Source organism: Agelaius phoeniceus, chromosome 2, assembly GCF_051311805.1.
Source record: "Agelaius phoeniceus isolate bAgePho1 chromosome 2, bAgePho1.hap1, whole genome shotgun sequence".
NCBI lineage: Eukaryota > Metazoa > Chordata > Aves > Passeriformes > Icteridae > Agelaius > Agelaius phoeniceus.
Genome location: NC_135266.1, coordinates 60,965,695 through 60,989,507, shown reverse-complemented (window position 1 = coordinate 60,989,507; position 23,813 = coordinate 60,965,695). Strand labels below are relative to the sequence as shown.

Below are 23,813 nucleotides of genomic sequence, written 5' to 3'. Positions count from 1 at the left end.
GCAGCCAACCCTGGGTCAGGAGGGCCAACCCTGTCCTGAGTTGCATTGGAACAGCATCACCAGTGGGCAAAGGAGGGGATTGTCCAGCTCTGCTCTGAGCTGGGGCGGCTTCACCTCAAGGGCTGTGTGCAGTTTTGGGTGCCACAATATGTGAAAAATATTAAACTGTTTGAGACTGTCCAAAGGAGGGTGAAAAGGATGGTGAAGGGCCTTGAGGGGAAAATGTATGGGGAGCACCTGAGATCACTTGGTCTGTTCAGCCTGGAGGAGACTGAGGGGAGAAGTTACAGCTCCTCCTTGCAATTACAGCTCCCTTATGAGGGGAAGAGGAGGGGCAGGCACTTTTCTCTGTGGTGACAGTGACAGGACCCCATGGAATGGCCTGAAGCTGTGTCAGGGGAGGTTTAGGTTGGATGTCAGGAAAAGGTTCTTCAGCCAGAGGGTTGTTGGGCACTGGAACAGGCTCCCCAGGGAAGTGATCACAGCCTGACAGAGTTCACGAAGTGTTTGGACAACCCTGTCAGGTACATGGTGTGACACTTGGGAATGTCCTGTGCAGGACAGGTAGTTGGACTTGATGATCCCTGAGGGCCCTTTCCAACTTAGCTTATTTTGAGATTCTGTGGTAACTTTTTACTCTCACCCAACATCCATGTAATCGTTTCATGCTCCCCTGCCCCCTTCCCCTATGGGTTCCTTGCACTTAATTCACCATTTTCTACCTGTCCCTTTAGGCTTGGCTCCTGGTCCCTCTGCTCTGAAGATGCACAGAGAGTACATCAGAGAGTGTCTTTGCAGGGCTCTCTGGTCATGAAGGAGAAATAACAGGGGGAAGTCTGGCTCGACCATTACAGTCTTCTAGTAGATCATCCTTCATATAAACAGAGTATGTTGACCTACCTGTTAAACTATTATGTATTTTTCCAGTTTTCAGAAACTCATGATTCACACATGCAAAAAAAAAAAAAAAAGGTGTCAAAGGTGTAATCAAAAAGCATCTTTCTGAAACCAGAATGACTCTCTTAGCAGAACTCTACTCCTTGATCTAAAAGTGAAGTATGGTGAAGTATCTAATTTTAGAACTGTTTTCATGTGGCTAAAACCAGATGCATGTTTATCAGGCAGGACGAAGGTTTTAATCTTTATTCTCCCCTCCACTTTCCAGTAACAACAGGGAAAGCAGTAAGCATTTCCTTCATGTGATGTGGCTGCTCAGCCATGCACCCTTCCCAGTCACTTAGGGGTTATAGCTGCTCCTGAGTAAAACATTCTCTTTTCTTTTTTGAAAAGTCACTAAGCTATTTTTGTTCAAGTTTTCAAAAGAAGCGTTCTGCCTGCAGCAGAAATCCAGCATGAAAAATTTCTGCCCAAAGTATTAAAGAATGGTGGAGTAACAAACTACTGAAAACAGATGGAGTTTGGCATAAGAAATTACAGATGCCATCACTCATGGCCTTTATACTCTCTAAGCATTTATACCGTAACACATATTCAAATGTGCACTGCCACTTAGCAGAGTTCTCACTTCTCTTACCTTCTGTGTTCCTAAAAAAAACAAACAAAAAAAAACCCAACAGACTTTCTGGCTGTAAGAAATGTACTTCCAAGTAGCTAGAGGCTATTGTGTCAACCTTCCACTAAGCAATCAGGTGGCAAGAACCTCCTTACCTCAATGTCATTATTTCTTACAAAAATCAGTAATGACTTTATCCTCACTCACTGTTTTAGTTCAGCGTAACAGTGCAGACACAGCACAGAAAAACTCAGAGATGGAGGAGCCTGAACAGATATCAAGAAAGCTAATAGAGTAGATTTTAATAGAGTGGGTTTTAATTTCTTGAAGGAAGTTGCCATACAAACAGATAGCAAAAATCTTTCAATCCTTTACAAGAAAGGTAGTAATCAAAATTCTGGTGTGGGAAATCTATCATAAACACCATTTGCAGAACAAATTATAGCACTGACTCTTGCTTATATTATAAGAGTGCAGAGGAAAGAGGTGGATATTCTAACAACCATTGGATACAGAGAAAGACATAATGAATGAAAGTCTGTTTAGCAAGAACTAGGATGTCACATTCACATTCTCTGGAAAAATCCCTTCGCCCAGCATTTTTCCCCTGGGAAGCTGAGAAGCCTCAGAGAAAAGGGAAACAATTATTATCTCATTTGATTCTCCTGTGTTTTGCTCACCTGGAATGTGTTTGGAGGTTGTTTACCACAGGTGACTGTTTCATTGGTTTCTGGTGTGAGTTATTTTCATTCATTGGCCAATCAGTGCCAAGCTGTGCCAGGACTCTGGAGAGAGTCACGAGTTTTCATTATAATCTTTTTAGCTTTCTGTAAGTATCCTTTCTGTATTCTTTAGTGTAGTATAGTTTAGTATCCTTTAATATAATACAGTATCATAAAATAATAAATTAGCCTTCTGAGAACATGGAGTCAGATTCATCATTCCTTCTTTCATCTGGGGGATCCCAGCAAATTCAATACTAGGAGATAAGACACTTTACATTAGAACCTTCATATATTATTGGTGGATCCATTTATTTTTTTATATCAACTTGCATTAAACAAGGGGACAAATTTAGGATTCAAGTCAACAAAGAAACAGCTGTGCATTTCCATTTCTATTTGATTTATATTGTTACAAATCAATGCCATACAAGAGAAGCACCTTCTGGTATATCAAAGACTCACTGTAGTGATTTAGATTGGCTCCATGGAAATAATAGTTATATTTGTTCAAAATTGATACACAACAAGTCTGGTTCTCTCTACATCTACTATTTAAGGCAGCTACAGCTAATTTGGGAGAACAACTCTAAATTTTAATCCAAGGAAACTAATTTTGCCTGACTGAAAAGAAATTATACAGAAGTATCCTCTTGATCTCAGGAAAATTAATGGTAAGGAAGGCCTGCATCCACTAATGGCTTGACTTTCACTGTTAGTATTACCAGATGGAATCCACATCCCTAGGGAATTGTATGAATTCTAAGAGACTTCTCTTTTTTGTTTCTTCACATTTTCTGGACATAGTTTCAAAGGAGTTTAATGTTAGACCTACCCTCTAGACAAAGCTTTAACAGTAAATGAAGAGTGACTTACTCCTATTACTGTGGTCCAGCCAGACCATTTCAGTAAAATTCAGGCCTGAGTGCATTCAGTGGGAGATTTCCTATGAAGTTCAGATGAAGCTAGGATTTCATCTCAGCTTCTCTCTTCTGGTGTAGGAGAACTGACTGCAACTAGGCAGAGATGATGCATTGTTCTTTACAGTCTGCACCTGTGCCTAATTTAGTCTTGCAGCTAGAGCTACACAGCAAAGTACTTGACAGCTACAAGAGAGAATAGTCTGGAAAGTGTTAACTCAGAGGGATGCTTTTAGAGCTCTCACTCTTTGGAGTAAGTTCTTTTCTGTCTAATCAAAGGAAAAGTATTTTTGTTAAGAAACTTGACATTCCAAATAAGAGTGCTGTTAAGTCAGGGAATGAAAATATGAAATTGCTGTTTGTTACCAGTGCTGTAAATCTTGCTGAAAGCCTTCACAAACACACCAGATGCAGACTGCTAAATCCTTCCAATTCATGACAGCACCGAGCCACTGAGGGAATCACGCTTTCCACAGAGAGGATTGAGCAAGTACCAGATATGTAAAGCCTGCATGCATCAGTTATGATTAGCAAGTGATGCCATACTCAAGCAATAATTTCATATTGTACGGCCAGATAAAAATTTCACACCTATACAAGAAAAAGCTTGATTCTATGCATTCATACTATTACATTAAATTTTGAGTGCTGTCAGGACTGAGTGTATAACCTAAAAACAGGGCAGCACTCAAGTTGTGCATCTAAGTATTTGTGTATACATGTATACATGCAACAAAATTACCATATCCATAATTATGCACAGAGATAACAATGTTTCCATTATATCTTTCACAGCAACAGTTTCAAAATCAGTAAGTATAGTTTTCTCTTGCTACAGATGGAAAGTTGGAGGCTGAACTTCAGGCTGAATTTGAAGTTTTGGAAAAGTTGATTAATTCAGAATTTTAAGACAATGCTTTAAAAAGCAAAACATTTTATAGATACATGACTCAGAAAGGGCTGAAATTTAAAGCATTTAGCTTGACAGGTGCATCTACATAAACACACACAGAGGTAAAAGGAGGCTTTGTACATTCACAGTGTTATGTGAAAACACTGTGAATCTGTACAAAACTGAAATGTCTCCTTATTTTCAGCATAGGACAAAACCTTTTCAGCATTCAGGTGTTGCATTTAATCACTTGCGTATCTGTTGCTATTTATTCTTTTTTATATAGCTATGACAAAGAGGAAAAATGTAGTCTTCTAATTTAATATCCCAGATTGCTAAGATATATTCATAAACCATTCCATTGTTAGTTTGCCTCACTGGCCTTCTAGTCTGTTCCAAGAGACCTTCTTGTTTTTTAGCCTATCTTTAGCCTCCAGCATTTGTGATCTTCAGCTTACAAGAAATTAGGGCAATATCCATAAAAGGATGTTTCAATTTAGTTTATCCTGCCTTAGACCCAGAAAACAGGTTCACAGACCTATATTAGGTACTAAGAATAAATTTTACCTAACCAATACCCTAGCCAACAGGAAATGCTGAAGAGGTGAAATTTCACCTCTTGTAAGTGTTTAATGCACCTAACATTGAGCTGCAGAAACATCTAGGACAAGACCAACATTCCTAGTTCCTAATATCTTATGGGGGCTTAGAAGTCTAGGTTGTCTATATTTAAACTGATGCTTAGCTCCCACTTTAATGACTTTCCTTTGGGATAATTATTCGGTGCTGGAAACATGCAGGAAATGGGAGGTTTTGCTCCTGAGAGCAAAATCCTCCTGGCTGAGAGAGCTAAAACCCCAAGTACATCTGATAAAGGTGGTGGCTTCACTCTGGCTTCTACTTCCACAAAGGTCCCTCGCCGTCTTTCTACCGGTCCTGAGAAACCAAGTCTCAACTGGATTTTCCTTGGAATTAGGCTTAGTTATCGTGAAAGCTTCAGCCTTCCACAAATTATTCTAAAAGTAATTCCTGAGCTTTCACTTAAATCCAGGAGTATTACCTTTAGCTGGAATAAGTCAGTTTTGAAGTCTATTTCTGCAACGTGACCTTTTACAAAAATCTCACATCTAAGCCAAACGTCACTCCGGAGTAACTCAAATTCCTCCTGAAGTACGAAATGCCTGGATCCGAGACCGCAGGCGAGGGGAAGCACTGGGGCAGGAGGGCCAGGAGACACCAGAGGTAGAAAACCTTCGGCGCACGAATCCGCCTCGGCCGCCGCTGCCTCTCCGAGCTGTTTCAAGCCTTCCCAGCTGCGGAGTTCAGCCCCCTCGTATAAAAAGAAACCATTCTGTTCCCGCACCCTCCTGAGGTGCCGCCCTGGGCTGTGAGGCCATGGCCCCGCTCCGGCAGCTCCCGCACCCGGCGGCACCGGCCCGCCCGGCCCCAGTTTCCGGCGGGACCTTGTGCGGCTGCGCTTCCCTTCCCCCGCGCTCGGCCGGGCCGCGGCGGTCCCGGTGTCGGTGCCCGGGCTGTGCCCGTGTCCCCGCGGTCTCCATGCCGTCGCGGGTGCTGTGCCTGGGCGGCGGGGCCGGCGGTCCCGCTGCGCGCAGGGTCCGCCTGCTCCTGCGGCAGGTGGTGGGCGGCGGCGCGGCCGCGGCGCGGTGCGGCCGCTCCGAGGTCAGGGCGCTGCACAGCTCAGGTAACCCACCCCGGCCCCGGTGTCTCGGCCCCGCTGCTCCCCCGGCTGCCTCTGCTCTGGCCACGGCCCTGGCGCTGCCACCGCGCCCTGGGGAGGCCGGCAGGCAGGTACCACCCCGGGCTGCGGGCTTGTCCTTGTCAAGGCTGCGCTGCCGCCCCCGTGTCTCATGTTCGTGAGTGTGGGGGCTCCGGAGAAGGAAGGGCAAGGGAGCTGGCGAAAGGTCCGGAGCGCAGGTCCCATGAGTGCGCTGGGGTTGTTTAGCCTGGAGAAATGGAGGCTTAGGGGGGATCTTATCTCTCTCTACAACTCCCTGAAAGGAGGGTTTAGCCAGGTGGGGGTCGGTCTCTTCTCCCAAGTAACAACTGACAGGATAAGAGAGCATAGCTTCAAGCTGCACCAAGGGTGATTTAGGTTGGACTTTAGGAAGGTTTTCTTCACAGGAGATGTGATTAAGTGTTGTAATGGACTTCCCAGGGATGTGCTGGAGTAACCATCCCTGGAGGTGTTTAAGGAACATGCACTCGGTGCCATGGTCTGGTTGGCATGGTGGTGTTTGGTCATAGGTTGGACTCGATGATGTCAGAGGTCTTTTCCAGCCTGGCATGAGGGGAAAGGGCAGAGTTCAGTCACAGGCTTGCAGGGACGCTTACTGTGGCTCGTGTTAGCTCCTGGTCCAAGTGCTTCGGCCGCAGTGAGGCAAGGGGCAGCCCTGCAGCTGGTATCTGTGAGAGCCACCCTGCTCTGCAGAGCGTCTGTCACATCTCGCCATGCTCTCTCTCTGCTCCTGCATCTCGCCATGCTCTCTCTCTGCTCCTGCATCTCGCCGTGCTCTCTGCTCCTGCATCTCGCCGTGCTCTCTGCTCCTGCATCTCACCATGCTCTCTCTCTGCTCCTGCATCTCGCCATGCTGTCTCTCTGCTCCTGCATCTCGCCGTGCTCTCTGCTCCTGCATCTCGCCGTGCTCTCTGCTCCTGCATCTCGCCATGCTCTCTGCTCCTGCATGGCACCACTTCCTCTTCCCGCTGGGGCAGAGCCGCAGGGTTCATGTCGGGACTGCCAAGGCTGCTGCGTGTCTGAGTGTGCCAGCAGCATATGGTAATGAGATAGAGGGTTGACTTTGAGCCTGCAGTGACCTGAACTGCCCTGAAATACCCTCTGGTGACCTTTGAGACAGGTGATGGGCCTGTGCAGAATAGAAGCAGTGTCTGGAAAGGGTGACATATGCCAGTGGTAAGTGACACTTCTCAGGATGAATGCCAAAAGCAACAAAGCTCCTAAGTACAGAGTTAGTGATCAGTAGTGATCTGCAAGTAGTTCTGATGGGGGAGTACTTGCTCAAGCTCTTAATTACACCCCTTTAATCCCATTTCTTTACATTTTAATATTTTAAAATCGGTTTATTAGTTAGCCAGTTCATTTCTTTGTTTAGTTTTGAAAAGTTACTCAAGAAGGTAGTCTTTGAGGGATGGATAGCTGTAAAATTCCTTCAAGAATTTGTGAATAGATAATACCTTGTTTGTGAAAAGTACAAAAAAGACTAGAGTTATTTCCTATCAAACAAATTAGCATGAAAGAAAACAAGTTAATAATGAAGTGAGTCAAGTAGAACAAACACCTGAACAAGGTAGCTCAGCACTTTTTTGCCCTTAGTTGGGATGAGTAACCTTAAGAAGAAAAAGAAATTTAGCAGTGTAAAATGGTAGTAAATGCAGCTGTCATTGCATCACTTTAATAAATTTCATCACTTTAAATGTTTTGTGGAATGCAACTGAGTTCAACTCAGTGGTATTTGTGAGTACACTCTGTATATATGTGAATAGTAGGAGTATCCCCAGTTACAATCAGTGATGGTAGGAGTTTTGCTAGAAAGATTTAAGTCTCAAAGAACTAGAGAATCTTGTATATAATATTAGGGATATTTGCCCTCCCAACACCTGAGACATCTCATTCTTTGTAGTGCTTCCCATTTTGTCTGTGAATTTGGACCAGAAGCTGGTTTTATTGAGAATATGAAGCATTTGTATAGGGTTTACCTGTATGACACATTTATAGTATTCTTTTTTTTTGGTAACAATTTCACATTGATAACACATTTTTCATGATCTCAGTTACCTGGTAATCATTACAAAGTTTCACAGCATGTCTCTTAATCACTTCCACCCCAGGGAGCAGTTATCTGTGTCTGTCCCTCCCATGGTTTCTGCTTTATTAGGCCTAAGATATCAGGCTCCTTTATCAGTTCCATTGTACTCTCTGTCTTACTCTCCATATTTGGGACCTTGATATTTAGAATAGTGGTTTTTTCCCTGTTTTATTTTGTGGGTGTTTTTAAAATTAATTTTTAAAATGTTTGTGTGTCCTCTTGCAGACTCTAGCATTTTTTGAGGATATTGAAGTTACAAAGGATGATCTGAAATTTTTTGTGCCCTATGTGTTTTTGCTATTTCTGTGCAGCTGCTGTAATTACAGTTCTCATTGTAAGTGGTGTTGAGGTTGCATAAATAAATAAACAAAATGTGTCTTAAAAGGCTGGAAGCTGTTAAGAGTCAACTAAACAGCAAATTGTTGTGTACACAGGAATTTGGATGTGACATCCCTGCCAGGTCAGGGCTGAAATCCCAAACAGGATTTACTGTCTGTCCTGGTACATTCTGAGTGTAAGGGAGGAACTGCTGCCTGATGTTGTGCTGTTACATGAGAAGAAGCCATCCTTCTTAGCTTTTCAGCTCAGTCTTTGCAAAGTGAACGTGGCTCACTGGTTCACTGGGGGCTAAGGAGCAATGAATCGCTAAAGCTGTCAAGTAGTAAAGCTTAAGAGAAGTCTCAAAGTGAAAGAGACTGCAGGACACAAGGGTAATGGGAATGTCCAGGAAGGGTTTGGGGTTGCACTACTTTATTAACGAGGGAAGCAATTTATAGAAGGCTGACTGTCAGAATAATTTTTAATGTGGGTTTCATGTTTCCTTCTAAAAGACTAAAAAGTATCAAAGTTTTGTAGATTGTAGATTTTTGTAGACTTGTGATGAATTAGGTTAAATGCACTGTGACCTGAATAAAATGGAGTTCTATGTAACTCAGTTCACATTTAGTTAATTATTTTAATGTAAATGTAATATTAATGTTTTTTAAAAGTTGACTGAATACACAATATTGGAGTTGCTGTAAGGGATTACAGGGAACAAATGCTGAATTTGATGTAAACTGAAGAGCTGGAAAAATAAAAACCATTGCCAATTAGATAGTACAGGCAAAGGAAGGTCTCTTGTGTGCTTTGCTGCTCAGTGTACATAAAATAACTTATGCTTTGTCACTTGTGATCGATCAAAATATGTACTAGCTACATTTGCTGTTTTCTGTAGCACTGCCTGTCCAGGTTCACTTCCTCTACTTTCTTTATGTGAAGTTTTTTGTCAATTCCTGTTCCTAATCAAACTTGTGTTTAAAGCCTAAAAGATCTCAGTAGTACATCCAAGTGTATCTGCTGAGTAAAACACGGTCACTTGTGAAAATTGTATCGCACTTCAGAATCCTGTAATGTTCATCATCGGTGTACAGGATCTAAGAGATTGTGGTAAAGATCTATAATCTGAAAGAGGGCTATGAATTTGACTGTGTGTTTGTAAGTGTTTTGTTTTTTTCCCAGGTTTATCATTGTCAAAAGACTAAAGTTCTGGTTGATGATGGATGCAAATGCTTTCTGGCACATTGCCTTTTCCAATTTTACCTGTGTCATTATCTTTGTTGAGGTTCACGTGTTGACAGCTTAGAGTGTGTTTCTGACAATATTTTTTTTCGCTGGCAAAACCTATTTTTAGAGAGACTTCATTATTTCTTCTTTCTCATGACATTCCTATAATTGTTCATTGCCTCCGTAGTTGTACTTAGGGGACTGCATTGTGGTGACTGAAATGATTCCAGGGATTTGATTTATGGTGAGCCTTGTGTACGGCTGTTGCGTCAGCACAACTCAGAAGGCAGCAAATGGGGATGGGAATTTTCAAAACCAGTTGTCTGGAAGTTTGCAGAGTTATGCCTGGGTTATTTCAAATTATTCTAACATTTAGAAAAGAAAAGGTTCGTGGTAAAAAAAATAGTGTATTTTATTAGACATGCTGATGTAGCTGGAACAAAGGGGTAAAATGTCAGGTCAACTTCTGTAGGGCTTCACTTTTGGTATATAACTGGATGTCAGTAAATAGTTTCTGAGTGTTAATGTTTGTCTGTTGTTTGAAATTTATTTTTTTCTGTTAAACAACAGGCCTGATATGTGTTGATGTGTTCTACAAGTTGTGCCTAGCTTCATGTGTAAGATTGCAGTTGTAGCTGCTTGGCATACTCAGGGACTCAGGATAGTTGTAGGCAATGCCATAGCTAATTTTAAAACTGTTTTGTCAGTTTTGGATAGCTTTTCAGTAAATGTGAAATTTCAAAAACACTTATTTTGATTTTCAGTTGCAGATTCTTTTTGATTGAAATTCATTTTTGAAATTATACTGATGTACTTGTTATCTAAGCTCAGTTAGATTATATAGTCTGGTTTTTCTTCACTGAGAAAAATGTACTTCAGAAACCTTTGTGCAGTTTGAAAACACTCTGAGCTAATTTTTCACAAAAGTAGCATTGGCTACAGAAGATCTGAAAGGGAGGCCTGGTGATGCAGTGGGCATCTGTTACTGTGTGACTAAGAGGAGCTGGTGGATATCACTTTCTACAGACAGCTAGCAGTAACCTCCCACTCATGAGCTTTTGTGCTCACGGGGATTTCAGCCATGCAGACATCAGCTAGGAAGGCAATCTGGCATTGTGTGTGCACTATTGGTACTTCCTAGGCTGTGTTGGTAAAAATTTTGTAACTCAGATGCCAGGGTTAGGGTTATCTCTTCACTTTGCCTGCTGCTTTCAAGTAGGGAAGAGCTGTGACCAGTTTGGTACCAGGTGGCAGCCTGGATCTCAGTGACTGGAACGTGACTGAGTTGCACATCTGGAGAAGGGCTGGGAAGGTGAGCAGCAGAATTAGGATCTTGGACTTGACAACTGCAAGCTTTCACTTATTCAGGAGATTGGTAGGTAGAAGAATCCTTTGGATAACAACCATGAAGATGGAGGGTGCACAGGAGAGCTTGAAAATTTTTAAATTTGGCAGTTTGGAAATGAACCATTCAGCAGTAGCAGAAGGCCTTTTTGGCCAAGCAGGGAACTTCTAAAAGACCTAAAACACAAAAGGGGAACATACAAAAGTACAAGTAAGGACAGACAGCAGGAGTGTAAAAGTGCAATTTGGTATGAAGGGACAAAATCCCCTCCCATCTTGCCAGAGTGCAGACATTTAGTCCAGATGGACCCTGATGAACATGAGAACTGGGACAACAGAAACCTCAGTTTAAGTATGAAGATCTGCTAGTGGACTAAAATGTTTCTGGGAAGGGACTGGCTGAGTACAGCTTTGGTGAAAAGGCTGTGGGGTTGCAGTGATGTCTGGCTGAATGCAGCAGGGGAAGAGATTGGCTAGGGTGGCTGTGGAACATCTGTCCTTGAAGGTTGTGCGATTCAGTCAGACAGAGCCACTGCTCATCAGCTCTCATCTTGGCAGTAAACTGATGTTGAGGTTGAAGATGACCAGTGTTTCTGCACTGTTCTGATATTTGATGAAATGAGCAGCTTAACACCTCTCTCACATGGTAAGGGTATTAAGAAGGTATGTTCTGGAATTTATCAAGTCTCTGTAAGATCATCATGGTAGTAAACATTTAAAACTGACTTTTTGCCTCATAAGACTTTTGTAATTGAGCAATATCAGACTCCCTACTTTCAGGGTATTAACCCAAACAAATAATAGCTTTTACTAAGTAAAGATTGTATGCTTCCTGCATGGCTGGATCATAGAATCATAGAACATGCTGAGTTGGAAAGGACCCTCAAGGTTCATTGACTCCAACTCCTGGCCCTGTGCAGGACACCCCAAGAGACAGGACACACACCATGTGCCTGAGAGCGTTGTCCAAATGGTTCTTGAGCTCTGTCAATCTTGGTGCTATGACCATTTCCCTGGCAAGCCTGCTCCAGGATTCAACCACCCTCTGGGTGAAAAGCCTTTTCCTAATATCTAGCCTAAATCTCCCTGACACAGCTTCAGGCTATTTTCCCAAGTCTTATCACTGGTCACCAGAGAGCAGAGATCAATGTCAGATAAGATTTCACATTCACGTTGTTGATCTTTTACTAATGCAGAAAAATGAGTAAAAATGTTACTTTTCTTGAGTAAATACCAAGATTTTGGTTTCATGGTACCTTGGACTGTAACCAGTAAAGACACTCATTAGCCAGCCCAAAATAAACAATTGAAAAATCTAATGTTAGCTTCAAACCTGAAAATTAAAAAAATAGAAGGTCTAAAAAGAACATTGAGTAGAGATTGAGTAATATTCAAATTTTATGTTTGGAGCAATTGTATTGGTTTTTTAGAGGGAAAGATTTCCTTTTGCCCATAAAAATCCAGACCTCTAGTGGATTTTTTTGCTTAGTTCAGACAGGTTTTGTTGTATAAACATTTCATCTATTTCAGTCAGCAGCAGCTGTCAGACTGCAGCATCCTGTTGACAGGAGCTGAGCTCCACCTCAATTATGTGTGAAGGCACTGGTGGTCAAGGAACAAACTTAAACCTTGTGAGTGCAGGGAATAGGTTTCTGTCCCTCATATTCATGTCTTTGAGAGGTTTCCAATACTGATATGAGGTGCAGAATAGGTAACAGTGTTGCTCAGTGAGTGTAATGTTTGCAGCCATAAAGATGGCCAATAAGAGCTGCTATGAAAGTTACAGGTTAGTTACTGGGCTGCGTTTTTTTCCCTCCCCTAAATAGTGTATTTGGCAAAGTTAAGGAAAAAGAATAAACCTGGGAAGTATAATTTCTGTTTCTTCAAAATAAGTCAGCTCTTCAAGGATTAGTAAGAGCTGACACTCTTGTCTGTTTCTTTATGGAAGTGTGCTGGATAAATACCAGTTCAAAGCATAATTTTTTTCCCCTCCTTCACATTAGAATGAAATTAAGACCTAGAAATATATATTTGAATATGATATAGATTTCAGACTTTCCTTTAACAGGTATGGTTTTATCACATTGAAATTATTATTAGCAGAGCTTAGCACCTTCACAGTTTTAATATGTTCTTGCTGTTGCAGGCTCTTGAAACCAGATGGATGGTCTGTGTACAAGTGAATGTGCAATATACTAAGGAGAGTGTGTTAATCTCACCTATTTTCAGGACTAAAGAGGCCAGGAGGCAATAAATTCATCAACCTAAAAACATGATGTTCCTGAAGCTTCATTGTAGTGTCTTACAGAAACACAGATAATACAAATATGATTTACGCATGAGATTGGAACTGTTTGTGTTGTATACTTAAAAACCCAAATACATGTATAGATCTCTTCAGGTTGTTTTCTTTTACAGTAGGATTTCTTAATTTCTTTATTTTAAAATAGCCTTTTCAAATGTATTAATTTTATTCTTTTTTTATTCATGTGGTTTTTTACCAGAAAAATGGCAAGCAGAGTAAAACATCTTTCTACTTTCTAAGTTCTTAATATGTAATTCTTGATGTGTAGTCTGACGAGTGTTGCTGTAAATAATTTAAACAGCAGTGGCTTTTTCTTTTCAGCATAGAGGAAAAAATAGTAGGATTAGGGAATAGTCTCTTCTTGGGAGGTGGAGAGGTGAGGAGGGATAGTTGGTGTGGTACTTACTAGCTGTTAAGATCAGTCAAACCTGCCAAGTGCGTAGTGAGACTGCATGTTCAGGAAGCCTTCTCACTGAGATTGTAACATCACATCATCCACAGTGTGTCAGAACAAAGGTCCATCAAACCCACTGTTCCATATTGGCCAGCAGTGAGTAGGAGATGCTGGGGGAGAAGAAAAGCACAGGGTGTTCATGGACGGGGTGCCCTGCCAAAGTGCCTTCCCAGCCTCCAGCTGCCTCCTCGGGGGCTTGGAGCTGGAGGTGCTGCCTTTCTATTCAGACTGAGTGGAAGAAATAGGCCTGCTTGTCTGAAGAGCTCTTCTCAGTTACTGTGAAAAACAGATACAGACAATAATATTGCTTCTGTCTAAAAGATAGCTCTAAAGAAGAGAGTGTATCTTTCAGTGCTCTGCAATTACTGGGTATATGTCCATGTATGCATTTCTGTATTGCCAGAGGTGCAATTCACACCTGTCTTTTAATGATGCAGTAGAAAGAGCTCATTGCATGTATTGGGGCTGTTTTCAGTCCCATATCTTCTTTTTTTTTTTTCCAGAGAGTCTCTTCAGGATTGTGTCGCTGATTTCAGTCTTTATGTGCTGCCAATTTTTTACCCCTGTTGCATAGGCTCTCAGAAGACCTCCTGTGTCTGTATCCTGTCTGCCCCATGTATGGGATGTCCCCTTTATCTTTTGGGGTCTGGCCAATGTGGCTCTTGTTTTGTTTCAGCAGCCATGTTTCTTTGTGTATGTTATGCACTGCTTATATCCCACTGTTTTCCCCAAAGACTGTGGTATCTAAGGTTACTGTTTTCTCTGTGGGAGACAAGAAAGCAGGAGCACATCTTCACTGCTTGCCCAAGCAAGCCTGATACAGCCTACAAAGTCTCCATCGCAAAATCCTGTGGATATAGCTCTTGTCCACAATAGTGTGGGAGAAGCTTGTGGAATGGGTTGGAGTATATGTGGGCAGTTCCATAATTTGCCATGTAGTCAAACAATTTGGGATACATGTGCTCAAATTATGGGTTTTGCTGATTTAACATCACCATTTAACCAAGCAGGCTATTATCAGTTCCTTGCCAGCTGGTGAAACACTAGAAAGAGCCTGTCCAGAATGACATCTCTGTTCAAAGGGTTTGGAAATGCAGTGGAAATGGAGTAACCAAACATGAATTTTTAAACAACTATAGAAGAAACAAATTGAGATGGGAAAATAGCCCAGGTGGAAGTGCATGATAAGATTAGTGGGCTAATCCTCCCTGTGCTCGTTTAGCTAGGAAAATGGACTTTGCTGTCTTGGTTTATTATTGCTTAAGGTTCTATTAAACACTGCTAATATTTTTGCTTTTTGGACAGATGAAAGCTGGAGGCAACATTTGTCTCCAGGCAGCAACAAACAATTAAAAGCTGAATACCCTGTGTGCTCAGCTCTCACCACATCTTACATATAGTTCTCTCCCAGTCCATTTTTCATGAAAGGGTCCATTTTTTGTAGGGTCCATTGATGTCTGGAATACTTGTGGGATTTTTGAACATGGTTAGATGTGTTGATCAAGAGTTAGCGTGATATGGACTGACATAAATACCACCAGAAATTATGTATTTTTCATTTTTCACCTAGACAACACTTGGTTTTTGATTTGTTTGAATTTTTTTTTAAGGGAATGTAGGAAATCAACGAAGGCTTTTCAGTACTGTGCTAATGAACTAGGTAATTGAAATTCTATCCTGTAGATGATATTATCATCCTCATGTATTGAAAAAGTTTGACATCTTGTTGTTTTGGCATTTTGGCCCTACTGGGTTTTGGAAGACTGTGTATGCATGTGACTGTTGAGCTGAGGTGATTTTAGCTAGGAGCTAATTAATCACACACTCTTGTCTCATTGAATGTTGGCTGGGGAATTCTGAGAAAATAAACTGTCACTAATTTCTTAGGAATATGTAAGGGAACCTGCTCTTTTTAAAATGTTATTGTTCCAGGCTGAGCTAATGAGAAAGATGTCAACTTTTGCAGGAAGCAATGGGCTCTTAGGGTGTTTTCATCAACATGGAGGTATTTTTTTCATAGAACCATACATGAATAGAATATACTGAGCTGGAAGGAACCCACAATGATCATCAGCTCCTGGCCCTGTGCAGGAATTTGCCCCAAGAATCCTCATCATGTGCTTAAGAGCATTATCCAAACACTTCCTGAGTTCTGTCAGGCTGCGACCACTTCCCTGGGGAGCCTATTGCAGTGCCTAGTCATACTCTTGGTTGAAGAGCCTTCTCCTAGATCTCCCAACACAGCTTCATGCCTCCCTGGTCACCAGAGAGAAGAGATCAGTTGTTGACCCTGCCCTTCCCCTCGTGAGGAAGCTGCAGACCGCAGTGAGGTCTCCTCTCAGTCTCCTCTTCTCCAGGCTGAGCAAGCCATGTGACCTCAGCCACTTTTCATATGGCTTCTCCTCATACCAGCACCATGGGTAGCCCAGATTAAAAAGGTGTGAATGCAAAAACGTGGTACCCTGCTATGATCCCTATTAGCTGTTTCCCAGTGAGAAGGGGCAAGCTTGGAACTGCAGTAGAAGAAAGGGAAAGGGAGATGATGCTTTGTCAGTAAATAGTTTTTCTTACTTTAAAACTCAAAGAAATGGGCAAAATACTGGGATAGCCAAAGACTAGATTTTAGTCCCTGCAGTTCTTGTGTCTATTTTTCAGTGACTTTAATTTATGTAAGAGTTCCCAGAGTCAGGACCAGGGCTCTAAACTATTGCAGGACTTTCTTTTGGACTGTGTTTCAATGCTTCAGGCTGGAGAGGGCACAGTACTCTTTGGTGCAATTGAAGTGAAAATTCAGCAAGGGCCAGAAAAGGAACTCTAGACAGCTGCCTGATTCTTAGCTTAGCCCAGCTCTGTTTGGAACCATTCCACTTCTGTTGCACAATCAAAGAAGTGTGCTTAGTTCTAGTATGATGAGTGGGAACTGCTTGGTTCTGCTTGCCCTGAGAACCAGGGATGGATCCTTGTCTGCTTTTTATATGGCAGTACTGGGTCCCACTTTCTGGCAAACTGTTGGAGCGCTGTATTGCTCCAACTCTATTGTTGCATGAAACTTACTGTATTGTATTTCATAAAATGTGGGAACAATCACCAGCTTACTACCTTTTGCCAATATTTTAGGGAAGAATGGAGGACTGATTGATTAGACTCCAGAAGCAATGTAAAGACGCATGTGCAGGCATGTATGTCAGGCTGTAAACCCCAGTCTCTGAATTCTAGTCAAGCCCTTCAATTTAGCAGGAAGTCAGCTATAAGCCTTTCTTCACTGCTTCCTGTTTGTTACTGTAGGTGATTCTACTCTGGCTGTTATAAATCTAGTCATTTCCCATGAATTGTGTGAGCCATATCAGAACCTGGGAGTTCTCAGTCCTGTGAGGTGAGCAGTAACATCTGGGTATGCTGGAAGAGTACTGCATTTGAGTGTAAAACTAGAGTCATGGCTGACTGAAAGGAGCACTACTGCATGTGTGGGAGGAGTTTTACTTGCCTCTTTTAATTTGGGCAAGCTGCTTCTCCAGTATCTCCCTTTCTGGTTCCAGCATTGGTCTTCCAAACTGCTTGGCTTCTTTCATGGTGCTGGTGATAGGCAACTGTAGAGTGGGTCCTCCTGGACAGAATAGGACAAGGGGCAGGTCTCCAAGAGGATTGGATCCCTGTTTAATTAAGCTCTGTACTTTCTGCATCTTACTTCTGAGAAAAGCATAAACACATGAGACAGTTCCAAAATTTGGCCTCAGTTCATGGAAAGGAGATGTAATCAGTGTTGTGGCAAAACTATACCCCTGTGCAGCAGTCTTACTTCAGCAATACTCTTCATTGTCACACATGCACTACAGTGCAGTGGAGGTGGTGTTATCTTTAGCAACAGTAATAGGAAAAATGCCATTTTGCTGGAGTCATCTTATTTTCATGGTCTTAATACTTGTAAACTCATTTGTGGGACCCAAACTGTTGAAAGAAAATAAACTTTGGTGTTCTTACTAGTCCAAGCCTCATTTTCCTGGGTTTTGGGCATTGTGCTGTTTTTCAATGTGACTACTGCTGTGTTGGTGCTTGCCCATTTCTGTACTGCAAACTAGATTTCACTTTTGATTTCCATGAGAAAGTGCACAGGGCATGCCCTGCAATTTAATTCAAGCCTGTGGTTGCAGAAAGATAGATAAGACAGGCAGGTCCTAGTGAAGAGACCATTAAGTAAAATGGCCAGATGCTTTAGGTTTGTTGAAACTCAGAGCAAGAAGTGCTTGAGACCACTCAAACTTTGGAAAGGTGCCAGGTTCTGCAGCCATATAGTCAGGGAGTACAGGAAGGGCCCACTGGCATGAATATGTCACTTTGTACCTCTAACAGATACTGTTCCAGGCTGTTTGAAAACTCAGGAAAATCATCATCCCTACAAGTGTTTGTCACTGATAGCTCTCCAGGCAAACATGCTAAAGTTTTGATTTCAGTAAGTCAACAGTGGTAGCTGGAATTGTGTTCTACACCGGGCTTGATTTCCATAGCTCCCAACAGCTTAAGGTTCTAAGACCAGCAATAAAAGGCAAAAAATAGGAAAAGGTACTATTAATTAAATGTAAATTGTGCAGGTAGCTGATGTACTGAAAAGCAGCAGAGCCTAATTAGTAACCACAAACACATTGGAGGCTGCTTTGTGAAAGCCTAGTCAGCCTCACCACAGCAGGCCTATGATTTAAATTTTAAGGACATGAAATATTTAAAAGTATCTAAGTATGTAAGAACTAAAAGACTTCTTTTCTTTATTTTAGGTGATACTGTCACTATTGGAGATGTGTCTTTTAAACTCAAAACACCGAAGAACCCAGAACTTGTTCCACAGAACTACAGTAAGGATCTGCTTTCCTTTTGAAGGACTTTCAAGGCTTTATTAAAAAAATTTCTATTCACTCAGTCACTTCCCTGACTTTATTGACATTATCTAAGGAATATGTTTTGAAGAAGCATGCAGTTTAGGGGAGGCTGTCTTTGCTTAGTTCATTACTTTGTCTCTGGTTCAGCTGGTTGTACAGGAATCTTAACTTTGAATATAACTTATCCCATTGGTCAATGGGACAGTAAGAGAATCATTTGTGTATGTATGTTTAATTTTTTTTGTTAAAAAAGGTTCTTATCCAGGAATTACTTCTAAACATAATCTCAAGTTGTATGTTCATTAAACTGTGGCCATTGAGAATTACCATTCAATTGTGATATCATTATACATCCTAGCAGTTTGCACATGTATGGTTTTTTTTGCTGTGATATTTAGTATTCCCAGGTTATCACATAATTGTTGTCAGCAAACATACAGGTCTTTGTGATCCATCAAGTTAATGAGAAGTCAGTTGCATAGTCATGAAAAACGCTGTCAAATGGAAAATATGCAGACAACTATGCACATTAACAACGTGCACACATGTACCTAGAATTGATTCACACTATCTTTTGATACCTTATTACGGACATCACTGGTTTGCAGCCATTCTTATTTCCTGGCTGTTCACAGAGAATACATGCTTCTTGAGCTTTTCCTTTTGCACCATGGATCACAATGAATCACCTTTGCGTTGTGGCTTTTCTCAGTAACAGGCCAGATATTTCCTGAAGGTCCAAAATGATCACTTGCCATTTGTTCAGAACTTTCACATTTAGGCTGCTGGATATCCAGAATGCAAGTTAGAAAACATCCACTAACAACTGATTTTTCCACTTAGATATATTTGCAGATCAAAACCAAGCACGTGTGGCATTCTAAAAGGGTATGCAAATCTTATACGACTGTTTACACAGAGACAAGCACTGAGAACTCCTAATGACTGTCATTGCACAGTTCTACAGGTGGAAAGTGGGTGTAATCATTGACTTCAAGTGAATTTGCTTTCCAGGATTGTGTCTAAATGCATTACATGGCATTTTGAATCAAGAAAACACTGGTCTTTTTGTTTGTTTTGTTTATTTTTCAGAAGGATGGCATTGATAATATCAACAATAGCCTTGCCACTGCACAGCTGGCAATATAAAAAGTTTATATTGTTTTCTTAGGTAATAGTGATGCAGTTCATCAGACAGGCTTTAGGTGGTCCTGCTTGAGCAGGAAGGTTGGACAAGCTGACATCAAGAGGTCCCTTACAACCTCAACTATTCTGTGTTTCTGTGATTCCTGATTTTGTAATAACTGGGATAGTAGACTCTTAATATCGACATGTTTAGATAATTGTTTCTTACCTCTATTTTGTCACACAACATTTTGTCTGAAATATTTTCCCTTGGAAAGGTGTAGCAGAAATACAGAAACATAGAACAGTTTTGGTTGAAGGTTACCTTTAAAGGTCATTTAGTCCAAATCACACTGCAAAGAGCAGGGACATCTTCAGCTAGATCAAGTTGTTGAGGGGGCAATACTAAGGAGAAGATTTTATTTGCTTTGACTATTTAACTGGTGTGAAATCTGCCAGTAGTCTGATGGGCCAGATCACTGATCTGCGTCTGGACTGTGGGCTGATGAAGTCTCATAACTCAGTAGGCATCACACTGGCACTTTCCTACCAGGTGATCTACGGTACCAAAAATTTCCAGTGTCCTGTGCCAGCCCTTGTTACAGGGTGGCCTATGAGGAAAGGGTTTCTGTTTTAGACTGTAATGACATGTCCCATTCCTCGTGAGTTCCCTGGGATTGCAGCCAAACAGTTGAGAAATGTTGCACAGTATTACTACTTTTACAGCTCCTTAAATAATAGATTTTTGCTTTTCACTGTTTATTTTGTATGCCTCTTCTCTCATTTTACATCAAGGACATCAGTTGTCTATGCTAATCCATTTTCCTTATTTATAATTTTGGTAGATTAATTTGCTTTCTCATTTTCTGTGCTGTACCAAATGTGTTAATTATAACAATGCTTTACCAATGCATTTCACTATTACAATTTAACAATGCTTTTTCACTATTACACATTTTGTTCAACCTGCACTTTTCACCAAGTTAAATGTTAGCTCTAAGTTACTCTAACATCTCTTTCAGTTCTTTGGACTGAGAAGGTAATAGAATTATTAGAGCATTTGGTAGAATCAAAGGAGAGATTTTTCTATTTAATGACTATAAGAAGAAGTGGTTGAAAACTGATACTGAAAAAGTTATTAAGCATGGAACTGTACAGAATAATGAGATCTTAGCTAAAATCTGATATCATGTAAGAATGTTGTTGTTACTAACATAAGTCTGATACCAAGTAACAGTAACACTTATTAGAACATATGTATTATTAGTAGTTTCTCTCTTTTTAAAAAAAATTAATAATTGTGACTGAAAGGAGCCTGTGTCATGCTTGGGATACTGTTGTTACTTAGTAGTCATGTACTGTAAGTAGGCTTACTTAAGGTACAAAATTTTGCTTGTAAACCTAAGTATCAAATGAGTTAAAATTAAGTAAGGTGGAATACTAAGGTATTTCATAGCAGAAAATCTATTTCAAATACTTTGGTGCAGTTTCCTTGTATATTTAAACTTAGGAATTTTTTTAACCCTTAGTGTTTAAGTTCTTTGGTTATCTTACTATGGAGAACAAAGATATATTCCTGCAGTGGAGTTAAGTAGATTGTATTGACTTCATGTTGATTATCATCTTGTGAGATATTTAGAGAGTGTATGTGCATTACTTAACAGATTCTTTTCTTCTTTTATGAGTACTTCTCTTTTTGCTGTATGAATGACTGCTGCAGATACAAGTTGTTTTGGTATAAATCAAATGGAATTGCATGTTTGTACTAATTTATAAACTAAAACATCACATATTTTGAAAATTTTTTTTAGTAGTTAATATTAAATTAAGAATGTACTTACATGATTTCTTTTAAACTAAGACTAGAAATAATTAGATCATTTGCTTAAGTGGGAAATATCCCTGAGAAGGTCTCTGCCATTGTAATGTTTGTAGTGGAGTAAGAGCTAGGAGGAAGGAATTGAAGCAATTGCAGTTCATTTACTAGTCTTGCATATGATATTGTTTTCTAGCTCATCATTTGTGTGAAGTACAATGTTTCTGCTTTTGTTCTTCTGCCAGATAAAAGCCTTGTTAAAATGTGGTGATGTTGAACGTGCATATCTATAATTTGCAGCAAATTTTAGGTATATTATAACATATGCTAAACTCCGCATTGTTTTCTAGGCTCAAAAATGGCCTTAAAAATCTGAAAAAATCATAATGCAGTAAAGAATGTAAATGTATTAAGTACCTACAAAAGTTTACATTTGTTATTTTGTCACATAACTGATACCAAAATATTTCTTTGTGGTACCAAATTAGTCTGATTTTTAGGTTCTTTATTGCACCGTATTACATTTTGCAGAAATGGATAGGGTAGGTATTTCTGCTTGCCCTATGTTTCCATGTCTTTGCTTTTCAGGTTTTTTGCTAGATCCGTAGCAAGTTCTCTATGAAATGCTCCATTTATTGTGTTAATGTGAAATATTAATTTGTTTTGCTGTTGTTGGCAAATTGCTTTTTCTTGGAAGACGATAATTAAGGGTACATAAAATCTGAGTTCTTTTTGTAAGTGACAAGTAAAAATGAGTCATGCACAGGGGAATTTTATTAATGGGATTTCTGTCATAACTGTGTCTGACACGTTCTAGAAAGAGGGCACTTATTTTTGTGCTGCTTGTTCTTTTATCAGTAAAAATAAGCCCTACATTTTAAAAGTCTCACCATGTCTGAAAGCAAGATTGCAAGATTGTTTCTTTAATTATATTTTGGAGAAACTTTGTATGACTTTCTGTGATAGTTTAGATCTAAAATTGAATTGCAAGAATGCAGTCTTTTTTTTTTAGGGAGGTGGTTCATGGCAGTGTACTGCTTTCCTTAATGATTTCTGGAAATGTTATGAAAATGATAACGTACATGACATTTTAGCTATTTATTAATCTTGACAAAATGATTCCCAACAAAGCTGTTCCAGGACGTTTTGTTCAATGATGTCAAATCCTCGTTAGGGCAGGAAAAGGGATGTTCTTCTGCAACAGAGCTTTGCTGCTGTGAAGGTGCAAGTGCATTCAAGTGAGTTTACATGCAACTGCATTGAATTGTGGAAGATTAATTTCAGTGTCATTTTTGCCCAGATGTCCTCAATTTGAGCACCCCCCAGTGTGTGATCAGAAGTGATATGTGTGTATACAAGGGATTAAGTTATTAATTTAGTTAGGGTTTTTTTTTTTCAGTTGAAATATATGAAACAGTAATTATTGTGAGGAATTCAAGCAGAATGTTTGTGTGTGTAATAATCTCTGTTCTCACAGGATCATATGTGCCACATATTGAAGCTGGGACTGATGTATGTTCAGTTTTTGCTTTAAGTAGGCTCAGCTTTTCACTGGAATGTGTGCTCGTTCTTTTTTGTGTTAACTTTACATCTAAGTGTCAGAGTGTAACACTTTCTAGAGACCAGTTGTATTGCAGGATGACTGTAATTTCATGCTAACAAACACTTCATTCATTACATTTCTTCATTCCTAGCCTCAGGGAAGGTGTCTGCTGTCAGAGATGATGATGATTTCAACAGTTTGAGTTTTCATGTAGGCTTCCAGCTGTTCTGCTGTTTGCGTGTTATCACCCCATCCAGAATCTGAAATAGTGGGCTTTTTGTCAGTAGAGCTCTGGATGTTTTACATTATTGTCCCTATTTTGTCTGTACTGAGTGAGGCACAGGCAAACATGGGGACATGGAAACCTATAGAGAAGGTCTAGATGGAGCTCAGGGAGTTGTCTCCACTGTTCCTTGTCCTTCAAAGCTAGGTCAGCTGAATCCGAACCGCTCCTGAGAGGTGTTTGTCCTCCTTGTTCTTAAAATGTGCTCACAATGTAGATTTCAGAACTTCTCTGCACACTTTGCTCCAGTAATTAAGGACTCTTTTGTGAAAAAAGCTTGTTGGAATGCTTCATTTAAGTTTATTTGGGCACACTTTTAGTTGCCAGGGGTTTATTCTATCTAGCATAGCCTTGATGCAGAGAGCTTTTTTTCTTCATGGTGGTTCTGTCCTGCATATTGGAAAACAGTTATTTCTTTCCTAGACTCAATTCAAATATCTTGTGAAAATTTTTCTTGGTTTTTATCCTAGATTCTCTCATACTTTTTGATGCTGGCCTGAGCTGTTGTGCTCAAAAGCAGACACACTGTGTCCCTCCAGTTGGAGTCTGAGCTATGGATAACTGCTCTGACTGTATTTTTCTGAATAGTACATCCAGCTAGGAATAGTTTCACTTATTTCATGTTTGTGTCACAGGGA

At 40.5% G+C, this 23,813-nt stretch overlaps 1 protein-coding gene across 1 annotated transcript in view; it reads left to right on the top strand.

The window, feature by feature from the left end:
• Positions 1–5,511: 5,511 nt before the first annotated feature.
• The window catches only part of VWA8 (von Willebrand factor A domain containing 8), a 184,285-nt gene continuing 165,983 nt past the window's right edge, over positions 5,512–23,813 (top strand). The window contains exons 1-2 of the mRNA XM_054628163.2: positions 5,512–5,749; positions 18,307–18,384. Of these exons, the coding sequence (XP_054484138.2) occupies positions 5,605–5,749; positions 18,307–18,384 (223 nt within the window). The 5' untranslated portion in view covers positions 5,512–5,604. The remainder of the gene's footprint in view (positions 5,750–18,306; positions 18,385–23,813) is intronic.